The following is a 22,276-nucleotide window of genomic DNA, read 5'->3' on the forward strand; positions in this document are numbered from 1 at the left end:
GGGGGTGAGGGGGAGGGAGGGAAGGTGAGGGGGGGAGGGAAGGTGAGGGGGTGAGGGGGAGGGAGGGAAGGTGAGGGGGGGAGGGAAGGGGAGAGGGAGGAGATGGAAGGGGGGAAGGTGAGAGAGAGGGGAAGTGAGAGGGAGGGGGAGGGGAGAGAGTGAAGGAGGAGGGAGAATGAGGGGGAGGGAGTGGGAAGGAAACGGACCGAGCCCGTTGTTACGGGCTTAACGGCTAGTTAATAATATCCTATTTAACTTTTTTTCCCAGTTTTTCCCAATTTGAATGTACATTTTACAGATTAGATTAATGCTGGGTTTTTTTCCTTTTAAACCATTTGTTTCTGGTATTTTGTGTTCTAGGCTCATAAGGACATGGATTATATTGTAAAAGACAAATTGTTGCTTGAGCGAATTCTTGGCATGGAGCTCCTAGAACCCATGGATAAAAGCATTTTTTATAATGGTAAGCACCTCAGAAACTTCCATAGAATTCATATAGGCACAGACTAGCAAAGATGCACAAATAAAGAATATGCTTTTAAATAGCTGAGACAAGTCTGCTGCTTAAATATTGTTTTGTTCATTTTAGAAAACAGAGCTCTATAGATTTAGTTTGAAAAATGACAAGTGCACTCTACTATGAGTGGGCTACCAAAATGATAAAGGGAATGGAACAGCTCCCCTATGAGGAAAGACTAAAGAGGTTAGGACTTTTCAGCTTGGAGAAGAGACGGCTGAGGGGGGATATGATAGAGGTGTTTAAAATCATGAGAACGGGTGGATGTGAATCGGTTATTTACTCTTTCGGATAATAGAAAGACTAGGGGGCACTCCATGAAGTTAGCATGAGGCACATTTAAAACTAATCGGAGAAAGTTCTTTTTTACTCAACGCACAATTAAACTCTGGAATTTGTTGCCAGAGGATGTGGTTAGTGCAGTTAGTATAGCTGTGTTTAAAAAAGGATTGGATAAGTTCTTGGAGGAGAAGTCCATTACCTGCTATTAATTAAGTTGACTTAGAAAATAGCCACTGCTATTACTAGCAACGGTAACACGAAATAGACTTAGTTTTTGGGTACTTGCCAGGTTCTTATGGCCTGGATTGACCACTATTGGAAACAGGATGCTGGGCTTGATGGACCCTTGGTCTGATCCAGTATGGCATGTTCTTATGAGCTTGATTTATCCAAAATCATAATTAGAAATGTTTCTGTCAGAAATATAATTACAGGGTTCAGCAAATAAAACTATTCCTGTCCTGTGTTAAAAACAAAAGGCCCCATATATTCCTCTGTTAATATGTAGATTTATTCTCCTGTTACCACCAACCTCTGAAATTGGTTAGAGTCATAGTTTGGATATTTATTCTATGATAGTTTCTCTTTTAAATACCCTTTGAAACACTTGCATTCTCCTTGTCCATAGGAATTGGTGAGTAAAGGGAATAAAAAATAAAAATCTTTGCTTACTAAAAGTTAGACGGTTCTATATAGACATAAAAAAATGCTCAGATGCATATGAAAAGAAATTAAGTAAAATCCTGTCTTAAAACACTTAGCAAATTTTACCTTTCTCTCATTAAATTTTGAGCATCATTGCATGTCAAGGAGAAGCAATACCTTCATAAAGAACAGATTCTCCTGTTCCACAACTGAAAAACATCAATATCTACGCAAACTCTACAAAGGTAACATGCAGTGATAACTTTACAAGAGGAGTGCGATCAACCTAGCACAGGAAGAAAAGGGGGACAGAGAAACAGCCATCTTGGACCGCGCACTTCTACATGATGTTGCGTCGGTCGGTCTCAGACGGCTTCGACCTCTGTGCCTGTCACCTTTCTCTCTGCTCTCCCTGCTAGCCTTGGGAAGATGGCTACCGCCGTGTCTGCATACCGCTTTCTCCGGCGTCCCCGGAACGGCAATGGCAAGGCAATCCACCATGTTCTCTTGAGGGCCCCCCTAGGGTGTGCGCGCCCACGCACCCACATCTTTATCCACATCATGGCGGGAACCTCGGGGGCGACCCCCTCAAGTGACGTCACGCCATCCGGGTATTTAGTCTGCCCTTCGTTTGCTAACAATTCAAGTTTGCAAGGATTGGGCTTGTCTGGCCTAAGCTACTCTGCCGCTTCCTTGCTGCCGCTGGAAGCTCTCTCTGCCCTTTGGAGTATTTCTCTAACCTGGGTACCCGCTCCTCGGGGGCCCTTTGCTTTCTTTCAGGTGCCTATCGGGGATCAGGTACTCGCTCCTTGAGCGCCTGCTGTCCCTGCCTTGGTGCCTGTATTCACCTACTTCTGCCTGCTGGGATTTCCATCTATACAGCTACCAACTTAGTAAGTAATCTAACATTGTCCGTCTGTCTCATCTACAGATCAGCACTGGGAACCTGCATCCTGCATTCCCTATACTATCATTGCAAGACGGGTCTACTCTGCTCAGGACTCCTGGACTGCTACTTCTGGATCACCTCACTACTGCCACCTCTGATGGTATCATTCTTCTGTATAATAAAAGACAAATCTCTGTGTTTGCGTGTCTAGAGTCTAGCCTAGTACTGTGGTTCCTCACGGGGGCTCTTCCCCGAGGGATGTGGTCATCACCACAGTACCCAAGAATCCACTCCAACACCTCAAAACCATAACAGATTGCTAACTCTCAGGATTCGGCTCAGCTCACCGCATTGCAGGCCATTCCAGGCCTGGCCCAGCGAATCTCCCGAACAACAGAACTCGCTGGATAACTTGACAACTGCCTTTAACCAGTTGCACGCACAGGTGAATACACCGACCACCACAGGTAAAGAAGTTACACCGCCAGAAGTGTGACGGTCAAGACAACTGTACCTCTATCTGCTCCAACACATTTCTCAGGGGAAGTTTGGAATGTAGAAGTATTTATCAATCAGTGTTGGCATGCACTTTTCTCTGCAACCTAATCATTTTCTTACAGCTTATGCCAAGACCACCTATATCTTGTCTTATCTGGATGGAAGAGCATTGGCTTGGGCCTCTCCACTGTGGGAGCGCGATGACCCTTTCCTGCATGATCTTGCCAGGTTCCTTGAACTGTTCAGATCAGTATTCGATGAACCTGCCCGGTACACCACAGCAGGATCTATGTTGGTTCATCTGAAACAAGGTAATAAACTTTTGCCAGACTTCGCCATAGAATTCAAGACGTTGGCATCAGAATTACATTGGGACCCTAAATGTCTGAAGACCCTCTTCTTTGAAGAACTGAACTCCTGGTTGAAAGATGAGCTGGCAGCTCGAGAGAGGCCTGAGACCTTAGCTGAATTAATGATGTTGGCAACAAGAATTGATCGCCGACTTCGTGACAAGGTTCAAGAGGCCAAGAGACCCAGAAGACCACTTCAGGGAGAGACTCGACTTAAATCTATGCCCACCCAGTCCTATTCCCTCAGGTCCAGTTGCTGGCAAAGAAGAACCAATGCAATTAGGCCGCAGTCACTTGACTTCAAAAGAGAGAAGAACGCGAAAGAGGTTGGGACTATGCATGTATTGTGGACAAGCTGGTCATGCTGTACAAACATGCCCTATATGTCCGGGAAACTAGCAGACCTAAGTCCTATGGGAGGACTCTTCTTAGGTCTAACTGCACCCTGTCCTCCACTCTCTCTTCCTGTATTCTTAATCTGCAGACCTCTAGAATACCTGACCCTTGCCTCAGTGGACTCTGGGGCAGGAGGAAATTTCATATTAAAACTAATCGGAGAAAGTTTTCTTTTTTACTCAAGTGCACAATTAGATCTGGAATTTGTTGCCGGAGGGATGTGGTTAGTGCAGTTAATATAGCTGTGTTTAAAAAAGGATTGGATAAGTTCTGGAGGAGAAGTCCATTACCTGCTATTAAGTTCACTTAGAGAATAGCCACTGCCATTAGCAATGGTTACATGGAATAGACTTAGTTTTTGGGTACTTGCCAGGTTCTTATGGCCTGGATTGGCCACTGTTGGAAAAAGGATGCTGGGCTTGATGGACCCCTGGTCTGACCCAGTATGGCATTTTCTTATGTTCTTATAAACATCTAGTGGAACATTTGCGGATCCCCACCACTACCATGATGTCTCCATTACTCCTAACGTCTATCCATGGGGAGCCCTTACCGGGTGAAGTAACCTTGCTCAACGAACCAGTGAACTTACGTACCTGTACTCTTCATACAGAGACTATTTCCTTCTTTGTGCTAGAGAAGGCCATGCACCCTTTATTTATTTATTTATTTATTTACGGGTTTTTTATATACTGGGGCACGTAAGTAACATCACCTCGGTTTACATTCAAACATTAATTCAGCATAGAGCTTTACAATATAACATTATAACTGAAAGAATACAATCCATATAAAACTTTGTATAATGAATATAAATATCAGAATATGAGTGTCTGTGGGACTAACTAGAACGCAAAGCAAAGGACTCAGTTCAAGAATAGTAGGCTTTTTTGTATAACCAGGTTTTTAAGTTTTGTTTAAATTTTTTGTAGCAAAATTCTTGGCGTAATTCTGATGGCATAGTGTTCCATATTCTGGATCCAGCAATGATGAATGAACGTTCTTTTGTAGTGGAAAGATTAGTCAGGTTGGGTGGCAGGGATCTTCAGTTTAGCTAAATGCTGGAATCTGGTTGGGCGGATTGATGTTTTGAATTGTAGGTGATCAGTGAACCAATTCATATCTCTGTTGTGGATGGCTTTATGAATCAGCGTCAAGGATTTATATATTATTCTGGATGCCACGGGTAGCCAGTGTAATGATTGAAGTGCTGGAGTGATATGATGATGCGGGCAGCTGCGTTTTGTAAAATTTGCAAGGGTTGAATTGTAGTTTTAGGAAGACCCTAGAAGCCAATGCATTGCAGTAATCAATCTTTGATAAAATAGTCGCCTGTAAAACAGTGCGAAAGTCGTATTGGTATAAAAGAGGTTTGATACGTTTTAGTGTATGTAGCTTATAGAAACCACTTTTAACTGTATCCGCGATTAATTTTTTAAACGTGAGATTGCTGTCAATTAAGACGCCAAGGCTGCGTACTTGCTGAGTAATAGCAGATGTGTCATGTGAAAGACCAGCATAGCTCGGGGATGCATTTTTTGGAGGTGAAACAATGATAAGCTCGGTTTTATTGGTATTAATAGCCAATTGATTGTCCATGAGAATTGTTTTAATTTCTAATAAGGCTGCATTCCAAGTGATCAAGGCATTTGTGATAGTGCTGGTGATTGGTATGAGTATCTGAATATCATCCGCGTAGATGAAGTATTGAAGACGCAGTTTTGATAGTAGCCGGCATAGAGGTGTAAGGTAAATATTAAATAATGTAGAGGAAAGAGAGGATCCTTGGGGTACTCCTTGAGAGAGATTTCTTGCCTTGGATTCACTTAGTCCACTTTTGACACTGTACGTTCTGTTGCTCAAGAATGACTGGAACCATAGTAGTGCTGAGCCAGAAATACCTATTTCAGAGAGGTGGATTATGAGGGTATTGTGATTAACCGTATCGAAAGCTGCTGATATATCAAGTAGGGCGATGAGATATGATTTACCAGCGTCTAGAGCTTTTAGAAGCACTTCTGAAAGTGAAATCAGAAGCGTTTCGTGCTGTGGTACTTTCTGAACCCAAACTGGGAAGGGAAAAGTAGTTGATGTTCATCTAGGTAGTCAGTTAGTTGTTTGTTGATGATTTTTTCCATAATTTTTGAAAGGAAGGGTAGGTTTGAGACTGGGCGATAGTTTGCTGGATCAGATGAATCAAGGTTTGGTTTTTTTTATCATAGGAGTTATGATAGCATGTTTAAGTACAGAAGGAACTATGCCTGTGGTGATTGATTTGTTGAGTATCTTTGCAATGGGTCTTGCTATTGTTGAACGTATTAAGAGAAGAATCTTGGTGGGCATAATGTCTGTGGGGTGGAAAGCTGGTTTCATTTTCTTTAGAATTGACTCAACTTCAATACCAGTAGAAATCTCAAAATTAATAAGCTTAGATTCGGATTTATTTTGCATGGCAGATGTAGCTTGGTTGGTGTGAGAAGCGTCGGGTATTGGTAGGGGAATTGTTGATGTAGTTGGAGTTGAGGTTAATGTTTGCATTTGGTGTAATATGAGACTTGAATCGCATTAATATAGATTGTATTTTGTTATAAAAGAATGTAGCTAGTTCTTCACATTTAGAGTCATCGTTATTGTTTTGGTTAGTGTGAACTGGAGCAGTTACAAGGCTTTTGACATATTGGAATAATGCTTGAGGGTTGAATTGATATTGATGAATTCTAGCAGCGTAGAAATCTTTCTTCATTTTATCAGTGGATTGGCGATATTTGTGTAGCAAAGATTTGAATTTTAATAAAGTAGTAGAATTTTGGTTTCTGCGCCATTCTTTTTCTGCTTTACGGAGCTCTGTTTTCATAGTTTTTAGTACAGGGGTGTACCAAGGTTTTTTTATTATCTTTTCAGTGTTAATTACTTTAGACTGTATAGGACAGAAATTCTCTTCTATATTACTGGTAATTTTAAACCAAGATGATGTAGCTGTTTCAGCATCTGTGAGATCTAAATTTTTAAGATCTTCTGACATCACTTTAGTAATTTCATCTGTTTGACCTTGTTTTCGAAAGTTGATAGTTTTTTTGCTGTAGACAGTAGTTGGTGAGTGTTTTAGTGTGCAGCAAGTATCAATCCGGAAGTGGTCAGACCAGGGAATAGGGGTGCAACGGGGCAGTTTAGTTTCAATAAGAGAGTTGGTAAAGATGACATCAAGGGTGTGACCAGCTTTGTGAGTCGGGTTGGTCACATATTGTTGAAATCCTAGGGCATTCAAAAAGGTCATTAATGCTTCGCAGGCTGAAGTTAAGGGGAGACGATCAAAATGTAAGTTCAAGTCCCCAAGAATAATAGTTGGGAGGTGTATATCAATGTTTTTGGTTAAAAATTATATAAGGAGAGATGGGTTACTTTCAAGTACACTAGGGGGAGAGTAAATCAGGCAGATTTGAAGTTCCTTGGATTTGAAAAGGCCCAGTCTCCATTTTTGTGAGAGGAGGAAGTAGGATGAATTTTTAGGTTAAATTTTCTTTTGGCTGCCAGGAGAATGCCTCCACCTTTCTTTTTGTTCCTTGGAATTGGAAAAACATTGTATATGTCAGTGGGGAAGTTGATTAATTATGCCAATTACCCCATTGTTGCCAGGGTTGCCGCTCAATATGCATCCTTTCAAGATGTATTTTCCAAGAAGCCGCAGACGTGCTGCCTCCACAACACATCCTACGACTGCGCCATCAACTTGAAGCCCAACACAGAACCACCCAAAGGAAGGGTTTTACCCTCTCTCCGTAGTAGAAAAATAAAGCTATGTCAGAGTACATACAGGAGAATCTTCAGAAAGGCTTCATAAGACCCTCCAAGTCTCCTGCCGGCGCAGCCTTCTTCTTCGTGGGGAAGAAAGACGGAACATTACGTGCATGCATTGACTATAGAGGTCTAAATGAGATCACTGTAAAGGATCGCTATCCCAACCACTCATCTCAGAGCTATTCGATAGACTACAGGGAGCCAAGATATTCTCCAAGCTTGATCTCAAAGGAGCCTATAACTTCATAACATATAGAAACATAGAAATGACGGCAGAAGAAGACCAAATGGCCCATCTAGTCTGCCCAGCAAGCTTCACCCATATTTTCTCTCATACTTATCTGTTTCTCTTAGCTCTTGGTTCTATTTCCCTTCCACCCCCACCTTTAATGTAGAGAGCAGTGATGGAGCTGCATCCAAGTGAAATATCTAGCTTGATTCGTTAGGGGTAGTAGCCGCCGCAATAAGCAAGCTGCACCCATGCTTATTTGTTTTACCCAGACTATGTTATTAGCCCTTATTGGTTGTTTTTCTTCTCCCCTGCCGTTGAAGCAGGGAGCTATGCTGGATATGTGTGACGTATAAGTCTTCTCCCATGCCGTTGAAGCAGAGAGCCATGCTGGATGTGCATCGAAAGTGAAGTATCAGGCACATTTGGTACTTCGTTCGCATCCGCTCTGGAGATGAATGGAAGACTGCTTTTAATACCCGGGATGGGCACTTTGAATACCTGGTGATGCCCTTCGGCCTGTGCAACGCCCCGGCTGTCTTCCAAAACATGATGAACGACATGCTGCGTGATCTACTCTACCAATGTGTCGTCGTGTACTTGGATGACATCTTGATATTTTCCCAGGACTGAATACCCACCAGGAAGATGTCAAAAGACATCTTTTGACCCACCGCGATCGAAGCCGACGCTCTACCCGACCCAGACGGCAGCTCCAGGCCTGCGCATCCGGCGCTGAAGCCCGTCGGGGCAAGGCCTAATTCCTCACAGCACTCACCCTCCGAGGCTCCAGCGCCGCCACGCGGCTAGGCCCTCCACTCCGACCATCCGACACGCAGCCTATCAGGACGGAGCCCCTCCGAGACTCATCAGCTGTGGTAAGCAGGGGATTTAAACCCCAGCCACTCCTCCCGGCGTTCTTGCCCACCGCGATCGCCGCCGACGCTCTACCGACCCAGACGGCAGCTTCAGGCCTGCACATCCGGCACTGAAGCCCGTCGTGGCAAGGCCTAATTCCTCACTGCACTCACCTCCGAGGCTCCAGCGCCAGCCACGCGGCTAGGCCCTCCACTCCGCCCATCCGACATGCAGCCTATCAGGACGGAGCCCCTCCGAGACGTCATCAGCTGCGGTAAGCGGGGGATTTAAACCTCAGCCACTCCTCCCGGAGTTATTGCCCACCACGATCACCACCGACGCTCTACCCGACCCAGACGGCAGCTCCAGGCCTGCGCATCCGGCGCTGAAGCCCGTCAGGGCAAGGCCTAATTCCTCACAGCACTCACCTCCGAGGCTCCAGCGCTGGCCACGCGGCTAGGCCCTCCACTCCGCCCATCTGACACGCAGCCTATCAGGACGGAGCCCCTCCGAGACATCATCAGCTGCAGTAAGCGGGGGATTTAAACCCCAGCCGCTCCTCCTGGCGTTCTTGCCCACTGCGATCGCCGCCGACGCTCTACCCGACCCAGACGGCAGCTCCAGGCCTGTGCATCCGGCGCTGAAGCCCGTTGGGGCAAGGCCTAATTCCTCACAGCACTCACCTCCGAGGCTTCAGCGCCGGCCACGCATCTAGGCCCTCCACTCCGCCCATCCGACATGCAGCCTATCAGGACGGAGCCCCTCCGAGATGTCATCAGCTGCGGTAAGTGGGGGATTTAAACCCCAGCTGCTCCTCCCGGCGTCGAGCACCGGGCGTCACACGCCGAAGAGCGCGACAGAGGGGCCAGCCCCTTTGTGCGCCCCTTAGTGCAGCCCTGCAGGAGCAGCCCTTAACCTTTCTCTTACCACATAGTTCTTATAGCACAATTTCTTCACACCACCTTTGGGATCCAGCATCGGACTTACCCCTAACAGGATTCTACTGTCACCTCCGCCTGTCACTTACCTCTCATCTACTCTACGTCCTCACTGGATATCACCTCCTCGCAATAAAAAAAAAAACAAAACAACAACAACAGTCACAACCAACAGCCTCACCCTAACACACCATCTCATAGCCCTGCCTCAACAAAACACAAGCCTGAATTCATTCGAACTCACTTCTTCACTGGAGATTGAAAATACACTCAAGAAACTCAAACCATCCACCCACCCATCAGACCCATTACCTACAAATCTCCTCATCGCCATACCAAACCCCATCTCAAAACCAATTGCAGAAATTATCAACACATCCCTTTCTCAAGGTTTAGTGCCAAACCAGTTAAAATTGGCAATCCTCAAACCTCTACTTAAGAAACCAAACGCCTCTCCATCAGACCCAGCTAACTTCCGACCTATCGCAAACTTACCACTCATCGCAAAACTGATGGAAAAAATTGTCAACAAGCAACTGTCAGAATATCTAGAAGATCATAACATTCTATCCCCAGCTCAATATGGCTTCCGAAAACGCCTAAACACCGAATCTCTCTTACTATCCCTCACTGACACCATCCTCGTTAACCTGGAGAAAAAACAATCTTACCTGCTTGTTCTTCTAGATCTTTCTGCTGCGTTTGACACGGTAAAACACACTATACTTATAGACCAACTAGCCAATATAGGGATCAAAGGCACAGCTCTCAGTTGGTTTCATTCCTTCTTAAGCAACAGATTCTACAAAGTCGGGATAAACAACAAAGAATCGCATCCAATCCTTTCAGAGCAAGGAGTCCCGCAAGGATCTTCACTTTCACCCACCCTCTTCAATATCTACCTCCTCCCTCTCTGCCACCTACTCTCAAACCTCAAGCTCACCCATTACCTCTATGCAGACGACATACAAATCCTTCTCCTGATTACAGAATCCCTTCAAAAAACCATCACATATTGGAACGAATGCCTACAACCTATTAAAGACTTACTCTCAAGCCTCAACTTAGTATTGAATGCCAATAAAACCGAAATGCTCATTGTCTCCCAGGATCCCCTTACAATATCCTCTAGCCTCTCTCCACCAAACACAAATAGCATGTTCTCACCTGACGTCAGAGACCTTGGAGCCTGGCTAGACAACCATCTAAACCTAAAAAAGTTCGTAAACACTACCACAAAGGACTGCTTTTACAAACTGCAAGTCCTCAAAAAACTTAAACCCCTCCTTTACTTCTCCGACTTCAGGCTAGTACTGCAATCCATCATATTTTCTAAGCTCGACTATTGCAACTCCCTTCTGCTAGGTCTACCTATCAACACCATCAAACCATTACAGATGGTACAGAATTCCGCTGCTAGAATTCTCACAAGCTCTAACAAAAAAGATCATATCACCCCAATCCTTCGCAACCTACATTGGCTTCCTATTAAACACAGGATACTCTATAAAGTACTCACAATCGTCCACAAAGCGATAAACAAACTAGCTCCTATTATGTTAAGCTCTCAACTCCAACTCTTAGTTGTTTCATAATTGATTGTACTTTATTTTAGATTATCCGTTTATTATATACGATATGTTCCTTGTAAACCGCCTTCCCGGCGATAGTTATCTCTGTTAAATGTGAACCGGAGTGATATGTATTGTATACAGGAACTTCCGGTATATAAAAACCAAAAATAAATAAATAAATAAATAAACCGCACACATCATCTAGACCTATTAGAAGCGCATACAAAGGAACACTGCATGCACCACAAATAAAATCATCATTAAGCAAACGAGCACTCTCTTCAGCAGGCCCCCTCCAGTGGAACTCGCTCCCCCCAGATCTAAGACTCGAACCCAGTCATCAAGAATTCAAAAAAAGACTGAAGACCTGGCTTTTCCAACAAGCCTTCCCAAACTCTTAGTTCTACTCAGACAGAAAAACATCCTAAATATGAGGTATCCCCAAATTATGGACACCGCACAAAGTCCTACTTCCAGGACCCTGCAACTGTACAACAATCTCTGAGTCCAAAAGCTCATCACATTTTATTGTATCTATTTTGCAGCGTTAATATGTCAATATTTCTACGTTAAATAGTTAAACTGTATTTATAATATTTATTTATTACTATGTTAAACTATAATATTTATTTATTACTATGTTAAATTAACATAGTTATATTGTTCCATCTGTTCTACAGTTCTATGTAAAGCCCCTCTCTGTGGGGCAGTTTATCATTTTATGTAAACCGGAATGATTTGTAGTTCTTACAAGAATTTCGGTATATAAAAATTGAAAATAAATAAATAAAATAAACAAAAAACAAACAAATAAATAAATAAAAATGTGAACCTTCACTATCCCCCCAATTAAACACCACTGGAAAAACAGAAAAAAATCATGCTACAATAATCAACCCTCCCTCCACCCGACAACAGAGACTCTTACCAATTATGATCTCTCCATTCACACAGCTTTTGGGTCTCTCACTCTTCACTCTCTCACTTATCAACGCCCAATCACTTACTAAAAAATCACACATCCTCAACGACTACCTCCTAGAAGTCAGCACAGACATATATGCCATCACAGAAACATGGCTGAAACCCACGGACATAGTCATCACAAACGAACTTCACACTCATCTGTACGATATCTTTTCCATACCCAGACTTAAGAAAAGAGGAGGTGGTCTTCTACTAGCGGCAAAAAAAGAGTTAGGCCTCACCTTACAACTTTCCAACACCACTCACAACATAGAAGTGGCCCTCTTCAAATCACCTCACCTCCAAATATGTCTTATCTACGCTCCTCCAGGAACCCTTGAATCCAACCCATCTCCCATCATCGAGTTCATAACGAAACACATTAACACAACCAAACCAGCTGTTATACTGGGAGATTTTAATTTGCATGTAGACGCTTCCCCTCAATCTAACAACTGCGAAACTCTACTCTCTGCACTCAGCTACCTTGGCTTCTCCCAAATAGTTACCTGCCTCACACACACAGCGGGCCACACCCTTGACCTTATCTTCATCAATGACAGCATCTCTATCTCCTCCATGCCTGACAGCTCTCCTGTCCCTTGGTCGGACCATCGAATCATCTCCACATCGATGAAGATCAAAGAACACCCTCCACTATCCTTCCCCAAAACAACCATACAATTCAGAAAGCCCTGCTCCTCTGACCACCTCAACTACCACCTCTCAAAGGAACTTATTCCACTAGACCTCACAGACGCAGACACAGCCATCTCATCATGGATCAATATCACCTCAAAAGTTGCAGATCAGGTTTGCCCTACCTCCACCAAAGTCATATCCCCATCCTCATAGAACAGAAAACCATGGTTCACCCCAGACCTAAAAGCCCTCAAACAAGACCTAAGGAAAAAAGAACACATCTGGCGTAAAAATTCATCCACCTCTACACTTGCAGCCTACAAATCCTTTCTTCACGCTTACAGGATCACCATCCTCAGAATGAAGAAAGATTTCTTCGCTAAAAAAATCCACCATTTCATCTTCGACACGAAAGCTCTTTTCGCATATGTCTCGGCACTCTCCAAGCCATCTCCCCCCACCATTCCTGACGATCTAGCACTCAACAAAGCCATTGAACTTGCTCAATTCTTCGAGAAAAAAAATCAATAACCTTACCGCCTCGTTTCACATGCCCCTTGGAACACCTTCTCTCGCCCTCCCCTCCTCACCGAAACCAATCTCAATGCTTGAAACGTTCAAACTTACATCATCACTGGAAGTAGAAAATATCATCAAAAAAATGAAACCAGATTCACATCCTTTGGACCCAATTCCGCCCAACCTGCTCTTCAACATCCCAAATGCCATCTCAAAACCAATCTCTGATATCATTAACCTCTCTTTATCCCAAGGATCAGTGCCAGACCCTCTCAAGCTCGCTATTCTTAAACCTATTCTAAAAAAAGTCGAACTTACCTCCTACTGACCCCATCTAGCTTCCGCTCAATAGCTAACCTTCCCATGATTGCAAAAATCATGGAAAAAAAATAGTCAACAACAGCTATCAGATTATCTCGAGGAGCACAACATTCTCTCCCCCACGCAACACGGATTTCGAAAAACACGAAGCACTGAACCATTGCTCATATCACTTGCAGACCCCATCATATTAAACATGGAAAAAGGTCAAACTTATCTGCTCGCTCTCCTCGATCTGTCCGCCGCCTTTGACACTGTGAACCATAACATCCTTCTTGAACGACTAACAGACATTGGCGTCAAAGGTCTTGCACTTTGTTGGTTCAGATCCTTCCTGTCCAACAGGTTCTACAAAGTCAGGATCAACAATAAAGAATCTCATCCTGTACGCTCCAATCTGGGTGTCCCACAAGGTTCCTCATTATCCCCAACACTCTTCAACGCCTACCTCCTACCACTCTGCCACCTACTCACAAAGCTAAAACTACCCCACTATCTTTACGCAGACGATGTCCAAATCCTCATTCCGATCAAAGACTCTCTTCAAAAAACTTTTAACCACTGGACCACCTGCCTCCATGAAATTAACCAACTACTTTCCACTCTTAACCTGGTCCTTAACAGCGACAAAACCGAGATTCTTATCATCTCAAAGGAAATCCTCACCACACCCCATTTCCCCCACCCTCCCCCCATTCTATTAACACAACTATTAAATCCTCTCCTTTCGTCAGAGATCTAGGCGTGATCCTAGATAACCAGCTCAACCTAAAGAACTTTGTGAACACCACCGCGAAAATTACAAGTACTCAGAAACTTAAAACCTCTCCTTCACTTCCAAGATTTCAGATTGGTGCTGCAATCCATCATCCTATCAAAACTGGACTATTGTAACTCTCTCCTGCTAGGACTCCCAGCCAACACCATAAAACCTCTTCAAATGGTTCAAAACTCAGCAGCCAGGATCCTCACCAACACCAAAAAAAGGGAGCATATCACCCCCATTCTTCAACACCTCCACTGGCTACACATCAAATACAGGATCCTCTTCAAAGCCCTCACGATCATCCATAAAGCCATACACAACCTCATATCCCTTGACACCTCCATTCAATTCACACCACATACCTCATCCAGACCTATTAGAAGCGCCTACAAAGACACTCTGTTTGCCCCACAAGCAAAATCATCCTTAAGAAAGAGGGCCCTATCGACAGCAGACCCTCACCAATGGAACGCATTACCTCCAGACCTCAGGCAAGAGCATTGCCCTTCATCGTTCAAAAAAAGACTTAAAACATGGCTATTCAGCCTAGCCTTCCCGGACTCCTAATTCTTTCCTGCCCAGACGCCAGACTCCAGCGATCACAAACTCTTAATTCTAGCCATGTCAATCTCTTAACTCCTCCTCTGATACCCCAATCAGTAGACACAGTCTGTCAATTTCACTCCCATTATATCTCTTATCAATTTCGCTCCTAGTATGTTTATTAGTCATCGTTCCCCTCGCCTTCCCTAAGATGCCAAGTTATGTTATGATATGTCGCATCTTTCCTCATGGGTTCCATTATCATTTGTTTGAAGAGAGCCTCTTACAGGGCATCCACTATCTCTCTACTTCTGGTAGATTCTGCAGAAGGGATTCTGCTTGGATATAGAAGGAGACAGAAGTCCCTCTCCTTGGGCAAAGCTAAGGAATTTAAACTTTATTTCACTTTATTTCATCCTTATTATAGAAATTTACTGTTTTTGGGTAGTGCTAATATTATCTGTATATTTCTAGTTATATTTTTCTAGTTATATGCTATTGCTGTTTTAAAGTGCTGTTTGTCTAATCAAAAGAGAAAACTACAAAGAAAGGGGAGTGGTTAACAGCTATTGGCAACAGACATAGTGCATAGCAGGAGGGAATTAACTCCTCTTCAGTCTGCTTGGACATTGAAGGAGACAGACAGAAGTCCTTCTTCTTAGGGATAACCAGAGGAAAAGCTTACATTAGCTAGCCTTACCTGGGGGAAGGTCTGTTCAAAAGCAGCAGATACAGTGTCCAGGGAACAGCCCTGGCTAAGGGGTAACTGTTTACAATTATCAGCAATTAATTCCCCATTACCACAGAAAAACAAAAAGTCAAGGATAAAGAGATTTACAGTGGGCTCAGGTAGGATAAGACCCGTGACCCACAGGCACCCATTCTTGATAGCTGTGCAGCCCACAAGTCTACTACCCCCACACTCACACAGGGCATTAATGACCTCAAAAAACAAGATTACAGTGGGCTCTGGTAGAATTGAACCTGTGATGCAGAGACACACCCTGTATCAGGTGCAACAAGTACAAAAAGCCCTCTCTGTAGTAAATACTGAAGAAGCTCTTGAGAAAGTGATTGAAGTGATATCTGAAAAGAAAGAAGACACCCAATGCATAAAGAAAATCCAGATCCATAACCAAAGGAAAAAGGTCATTGTGCTGGATGAATCTGTCACCAAAGGCACTAATCCCTTCCTTTGCACAAATGCAAAGGGGAAGGGTGAAGAGGACAACAAAACTCAACTAAATTCACAAAAGGAGTCCAGGAACAGCAGTAACCTGAACAAGGAAAGCTGGAAAGCTATGAGCACAAATGCTCGTAGTTTGGGCAATAAAATCCCAGATCTGCAAGCCCTAATGATAGAGGCAGACTTAGACATTGTTGCTGTCACGGAGACATGGTTCACGGAATCTCACGATTGGGATACGGCAATACCAGGCTATAACTTGTTAAGGAAGGACAGAGAGGATAAGAAAAGGGGTGGAGTGGCTCTTTATATCAGAAACAATATCCAAGCAACTGAGCTGCAAGGAAGATGGGGCAATGAAGAAGCACTATGGGCTGACCTAAAAAAAGATGGGACATCCATTTTTATTGGAGTGGTTTACAGGCCTCCAAAGCAAAAGGAAGAGCTGGACAGAGATCTGGTTGAAGACATCCAAAAGATAGGAAAGAAGGGAGAAGTGGTGATCGTTGGAGACTTTAATATGCCAGATGTAGACTGGAGAATCCCATCTGCAGAATCTAATAATAGTAGAGAAATAGTGGATGCCCTGCAAGTAGCTTTGTTCAAACAAATGGTAATGGAACCCAGGAGAGAAGGAGCTATACTCGACTTAGTGCTCACTAATGGAGATAATGTCTCTGACGTCCAGGTGGGCGCCCACCTCAGCACCAGTGATCATCAAACGGTATGGTTTAACATCACAAAAAGGATACGGAAAAGAAGCACAAAGACCCGAGTTTTGCAGTTCAAAAACACGGACTTTGATGAAATGGGGAAGTACCTGGAGGAAGAATTAAAAGGCTGGGAGAATGAGAGAGATGTAGATCAACAATGGACCAATCTAAAAGGAGCAATTACCAAGGCAACTAATCTATATGTTAGAAAAGTAAAGAAAAGCAAAAAAAAAAATGAAACCTATCTAGTTCTCAAAGGAGGTGGCTGACAAAATAAAAGCTAAAAGAGCAGCGTTCAAGAAATATAAAAGATCCCAAAGGGAGGAGCACAAAGAAGAATATCTGGTAGAACTGAGGGAGACGAAGAAATTAATCAAGACGGCAAAAAGTCAAGCGGAAGAGAGGATTGCCAAGGAGGTAAAGAGAGGTGACAAACATTTTTCAGATACATCAGTGAAAAGAGAAAAGTTCAAAGTGGTATAGCGAAATTGAAAGATGGAAAGGATCAATGTGTGGAGAGAGATGAAGAAATGGCAGAAATATTAAATGAATACTTCAGTTCTGTGTTCACTAAAGAGGAACCTGGAGAAGGACCGTCGCTAGTTAACAAGAAACTGGAGGGGAGCGGAGTAGATGTAACTCCATTTACAGTAGAAAATGTATGGGAAGAGCTGGAGAAACTGAAAGTGGACAAAGCCATGGGGCCTGATGAAATTCATCCCAGGATACTGAGGGAGCTCAGAGATGTGCTGGCGGGTCCGCTGTGTGACTTGTTCAATAGATCCCTAGAAACGGGAGTGGTGCCGAGTGATTGGAGAAGAGCATTGGTGTCCCGCTTCACAAGAGTGAGAACAGAGAAGAGGCTGGTAACTACAGACCAGTTAGCCTCACTTCGGTGGTGGGAAAAGTAATGGAGTCACTGTTAAAAGAGAGAATAGTGAACTATCTACAGTCGGGAGAATTGCTGGACCAGAGGCAGCATGGATTCACCAGGGGAAGATCCTGTCAGACAAATCTGATTGACTTTTTTGATTGGGTAACCAAGGAATTGGATCAAGGAAGAGTGCTCGATGTCATCTACTTAGATTTCAGCAAAGCTTTTGATACTGTTCCGCACAGGAGACTGGTGAATAAACGAGAAGCTTAGGAGTGAGTGCTAAGTTGGTGACCTGGATTGCAAACTGGTTGACGGACAGAAGACAATGTGTGATAGTAAATGGAACTTTCTCTGAAGAGAGAGCGGTGTTAAGTGGTTGTACCGCAAGGATCGGTTGTTGGGACCGGTCCTGTTCAATATCTTTGTGAGCGACATTGCGGAAGGGATAGAAGGTAAGATTTGTCTTTTTGCGGATGACACTAAGATCTGCAACAGAGTGGACACGCCGGAAGGAGTGGAGAGAATGAGACGGGATTTAAGGAAACTGGAAGAGTGGTCGAAGATATGGCAGCTGAGATTCAATGCCAAGAAGTGCAAAGTAATGCATATGGGGAATGGAAATCCGAATGAACTGTATTCGATGGGGGGGGGAAAGGCTGATGTGCACGGAGCAGGAGAGAGACCTAGGGGTTATAGTGTCTAATGATATGAAGTCTACGAAACAATGCGACAAGGCGATAGCAAAAGCCAGAAGAATGCTGGGCTGCATAGAGAGAGGAATATCGAGTAAGAAAAGGGAAGTGATTATCCCCTTGTACAGGTCCTTGGTGAGGCCTCACCTGGAGTACTGTGTTCAGTTCTGGAGACCGTATCTACAAAGAGACAGAGACAAGATGGAAGCGGTACAGAGAAGGGCGACCAGAAAGGTGGAGGGTCTTCATCGGATGTCATACGAGGAGAGATTGAAGAATCTGAATATGTACACCCTGGAGGAAAGGAGGAGCAGGGGTGATATGATTCAGACCTTCAGATACTTGAAAAACTTTAACGATCCAAAGACAATGACAAACCTTTTCTGCCAGAAAAAAATCAGCAGAACCAGGGGTCACGAGCTGAGGCTCCAGGGAGGAAGACTAAGAACCAATGTCAGGAAGTATTTCTTCACGGAAAGGGTGGTGGATGCTTGGAATGCCCTTCCAGAAGAAGTGGTGAAGTCCAAAACTGTGAAGGACTTCAAAGGGGCGTGGGATAAACACTGTGGATCCATCAAGTCTAGAGGGCGTGAATAAAGTGGAGGCAGCAAAACACTGCACGGAGCGGCAGTAGCCACAGAGGCATTCACGGAGCGGGATGCCAGTGGCCAGTAGTTATTGTTCCACCTTCACGGAGCAGAAGGATGGAGGGCTGCTATCTCCAAAAAAAAATTTAAAACAACAAACAAAAAATAACGGGGGTGGGTAAGAGTATGGGGCAAGGGTATGGCCTGCTTGTTACAGCAGTTGCTACCCCTAATTGAGCTGGATGTCACTTGGATGCAGATACGGCGCTGCTCTCTAAATTGGTGGTGGGGTGGAGGAGAATTAGGGCTGGAGGGTACTGGAAGCCAATAGTAACAGGTGGGAGAGAGAAAAAGGGAAATAAAAATGGATAAAGTGCGTAGCTTGCTGGGCAGACTGGATGGGCCGTTTGGTCTTCTTCTGCCGTCATTTCTATGTTTCTTTAGTCTACATCCGGCAGATTAAAATCTCCCATAATCAACACTTCTCCCTTAGTCCCACCTTCTGGATACCTGCAACCAGATCTCTGTCTAGCTCTTCTGTTTGGGTTGGAGGCCTGTAAACCACTCCAGTAAAAATGGATGCACGATCATCTTTTTTTTTTTTTTTAGAACAGTCCATGATGCTTCTTCTGTACCCCACATTCCTTACAGTTTAGTTGCTTGGATATTGTTTTTGTCATAAAGAGCTACTCCTCCCTGTTTTCTGACCTCTCAGTCCTTCCTTATCAAGTTACAGCTTAGAATGGCCGTATCCCACTCATGAGAATCCATGAACCATATCTCTATGACCGCACAATGTCCAGGTCCGCCTCCACCATTAGGGCTTGCAGGTCTGGTATTTTATTGCCCAAACTGCGAGTATTTGTAGTCATCACTTTCCAATTTTTCTCTCTTGATTTGTTACACTTCCTAGTCACATTTTCTGCTTTTTTGAGTTGATTGATTTTGTTATATTCTCCTCACACTTTCTCTATTGCTTGGGGGTGACATGTCAGTTTCATTGGCCATTTCCTGCCACCCCCATTCTTTAGTTTAAATGTCTGATAATATATTATCTAAATTTCACACTTAGCATCCTCCTTCCTGCTACAGACAAATAAAGACCATCCTTTACATAAAGCTTTTTTTTGCTTCCATACACTACCTCAGCCTCCAATGTATCCAAAACCACTTTCTGTACACAAGGTTTTGAGCAAGAAATTGAAATTATCTATATGGCATAGCTTCTCATTTCTCTTTCCAAGAACAGGTAGTACTTTGCAGTGTGTTTTATCATCTTCCTAGATTTTGGAAATCTTTTGTACTTCATGGCAACCATTTCTATCGAGGTCATTGGCCCCCAGATGGATATCTATCTTCTATCTGTCTTTTGTCAAGGTGTGGTATGTCTGTCTCTGTTCCTGTCTTGGGTGTTGGATTTCTGCCTCTCTGTGGGTTGCCTTTGTCTGTCTGTGTCTGACTGAGTATCTATTTCGCTCTCTGTTAATCTGGATGTGGGCTATCTTCCTGTATGTGCCCATGTATTTGTTTGAGCTTACTACTTTCAGCAACTTGAAGAGAAACAAAATGGGTGCTTTGAGCCACTGGTTGACACTGGTGAATACCCTTCACGTATGTGTGTATGAGTGTTTGTGTATATATGTATGTATGTATATATATATATATATATATATATATATACACACATCTTGGGGGGGGGGGCAACCAATTACATGAATAGAAGGGGGGCTGTGGCTCAAAAAATGTAGTCACCTGAGTTCTGGAGGGTTAGTGTATGTTATACTTTATTGATAATATTTTAAATTCATCTCCACAGGAATAGTCTTGTATGTTTTTATCTATTAAACTGTAATCACCAACTCAAAATTATTTGTTTAAATGTTATTTTCTACACTGATCTTGATACTTTTTAAAAATGTATTTTCTCTTATTCTTTGAAATTGTAAGGAAGTTTTCTAATTGAAACAAATTTGTATTTTTCCCTGTAGATGAAGCTCATTCTTTCAGTGATGTTCTGTATTATGGAAATGAAGCAACCCTTCTCATCTTTGACACACTATTTTTCTCCATTGTTGATTTGGCTTCCCAAAACTTTGTTTTAGCAGCTCTTCTAACATACCTGCAACAAGAGGTAAATCTGAAGTTTTATTTTATACTAATTCATACATATTAGCAAAATGTACAGTATAAAATGAGTTAGAATTTTCCTGCAATCAGATTTGTTTCCTATCAATTTATTTTGCAATAAAATACTGATTGAGAATTCAGTTTCATTAAAAAGTCATATACAAGCCTTTATGCTTGACATCTTAGATAATTCAGCTGCCTTAAGCAGTCATTGAATGGAATTAATCTTTTATGCAAAATTAGGTTATATGGTTGCCATATTGGTTCAATTAGGTTTGGATTTTACATTTATTACTCAACTTTTCCATAACTGAGCTCATAATGAGTTACAATTCTGGTACTGTAAGTATTTCCCTGCCTAAGATGAATTACAATAAAATTGTATTTTAGGCAATGGGGAATAAAGTGATTTGCCCAAAGTCACAAGGAATATCTGTGGGAGAAGTAGGATTTGAATCCTGGTCTCTCTGAGTCTCAGCCTGCTATTCTGACCATTAGGCTTCAGCTTGCTGCTCTAAGCACTATGTCAGCAAAACGAATTGGGGGTGATACAGTATATATTTTTTTATTATTCTAATTCAGTACCTTTGTAGCTAGCTTTTAAAAATTAAAATCCTTCATTATATCCATGTAAAATGTTACTGTCCCACAGTTCCAATCAGACACATCCATCCTTACACCACCACCTTTCACCCTTCCTTTTAGGTTATATCTTTTAAACAAACTCTGGTTGTGTTTTTCATCTTACGTTTTATTTGTATAGTCAGAGAACATCATCTGTAGTGCCATTTGAACTGGTCCGCTAAAGAGAATTTAAATCTTTAAAGCTAGACAGAGTTTTACTATGTTAGTTCAATAATAAAATACCACTTACAAATTTTTGGCCTTTTATACAAAATAAGAAAGAACATAAGAACATAAGAAATTGCCATACTGGGTCAGACCAAGGGTCCATCAAGCCCAGCATCCTGTTTCCAACAGTGGCCAATCCAGGCCATAAGAACCTGGCAAGTACCCAAAAACTAAGCCCAATGTAATTCCATTTAAGATTGAGTCTTAAGATATTTCATAGCAGTGATAGTATTTATTTATTTCCAAACACTCACTCTCCCAGAAAACTCTGACTGGTGTACAACCACAAAATCATAAATGCCCACATATCAAAACCAGCAATACTAAAATAAATAAAAATATAAAACAAACAATAAAAATATCTGCACCACCCAAAACCCTTAAAGATGTAAAATCCCTAAATTCATCTGCACCATCCAAAACCCCTGAACATACAGGACTCAAGTACTGGGAAATAACTATGCCTTCACTTTTTTTCTGAATGGCAGATAATTAGTCTCTAGTCTAATGTCCA

The 22,276-nt window shown here is 42.9% G+C and overlaps 1 protein-coding gene across 1 annotated transcript in view; it reads left to right on the forward strand.

Annotated features, from left to right (window-relative positions):
• TMEM67 (transmembrane protein 67) overlaps positions 1-22,276 on the forward strand; it is a 624,701-nt gene that overhangs the window by 583,457 nt on the left and 18,968 nt on the right. The window contains 2 exon segments of the mRNA XM_029591688.1: positions 361-463; positions 20,772-20,914. Of these exon segments, the coding sequence (XP_029447548.1) occupies positions 361-463; positions 20,772-20,914 (246 nt within the window).

This window comes from Rhinatrema bivittatum, chromosome 2 (genome assembly GCF_901001135.1).
Source record: "Rhinatrema bivittatum chromosome 2, aRhiBiv1.1, whole genome shotgun sequence".
Lineage (NCBI taxonomy): Eukaryota > Metazoa > Chordata > Amphibia > Gymnophiona > Rhinatrematidae > Rhinatrema > Rhinatrema bivittatum.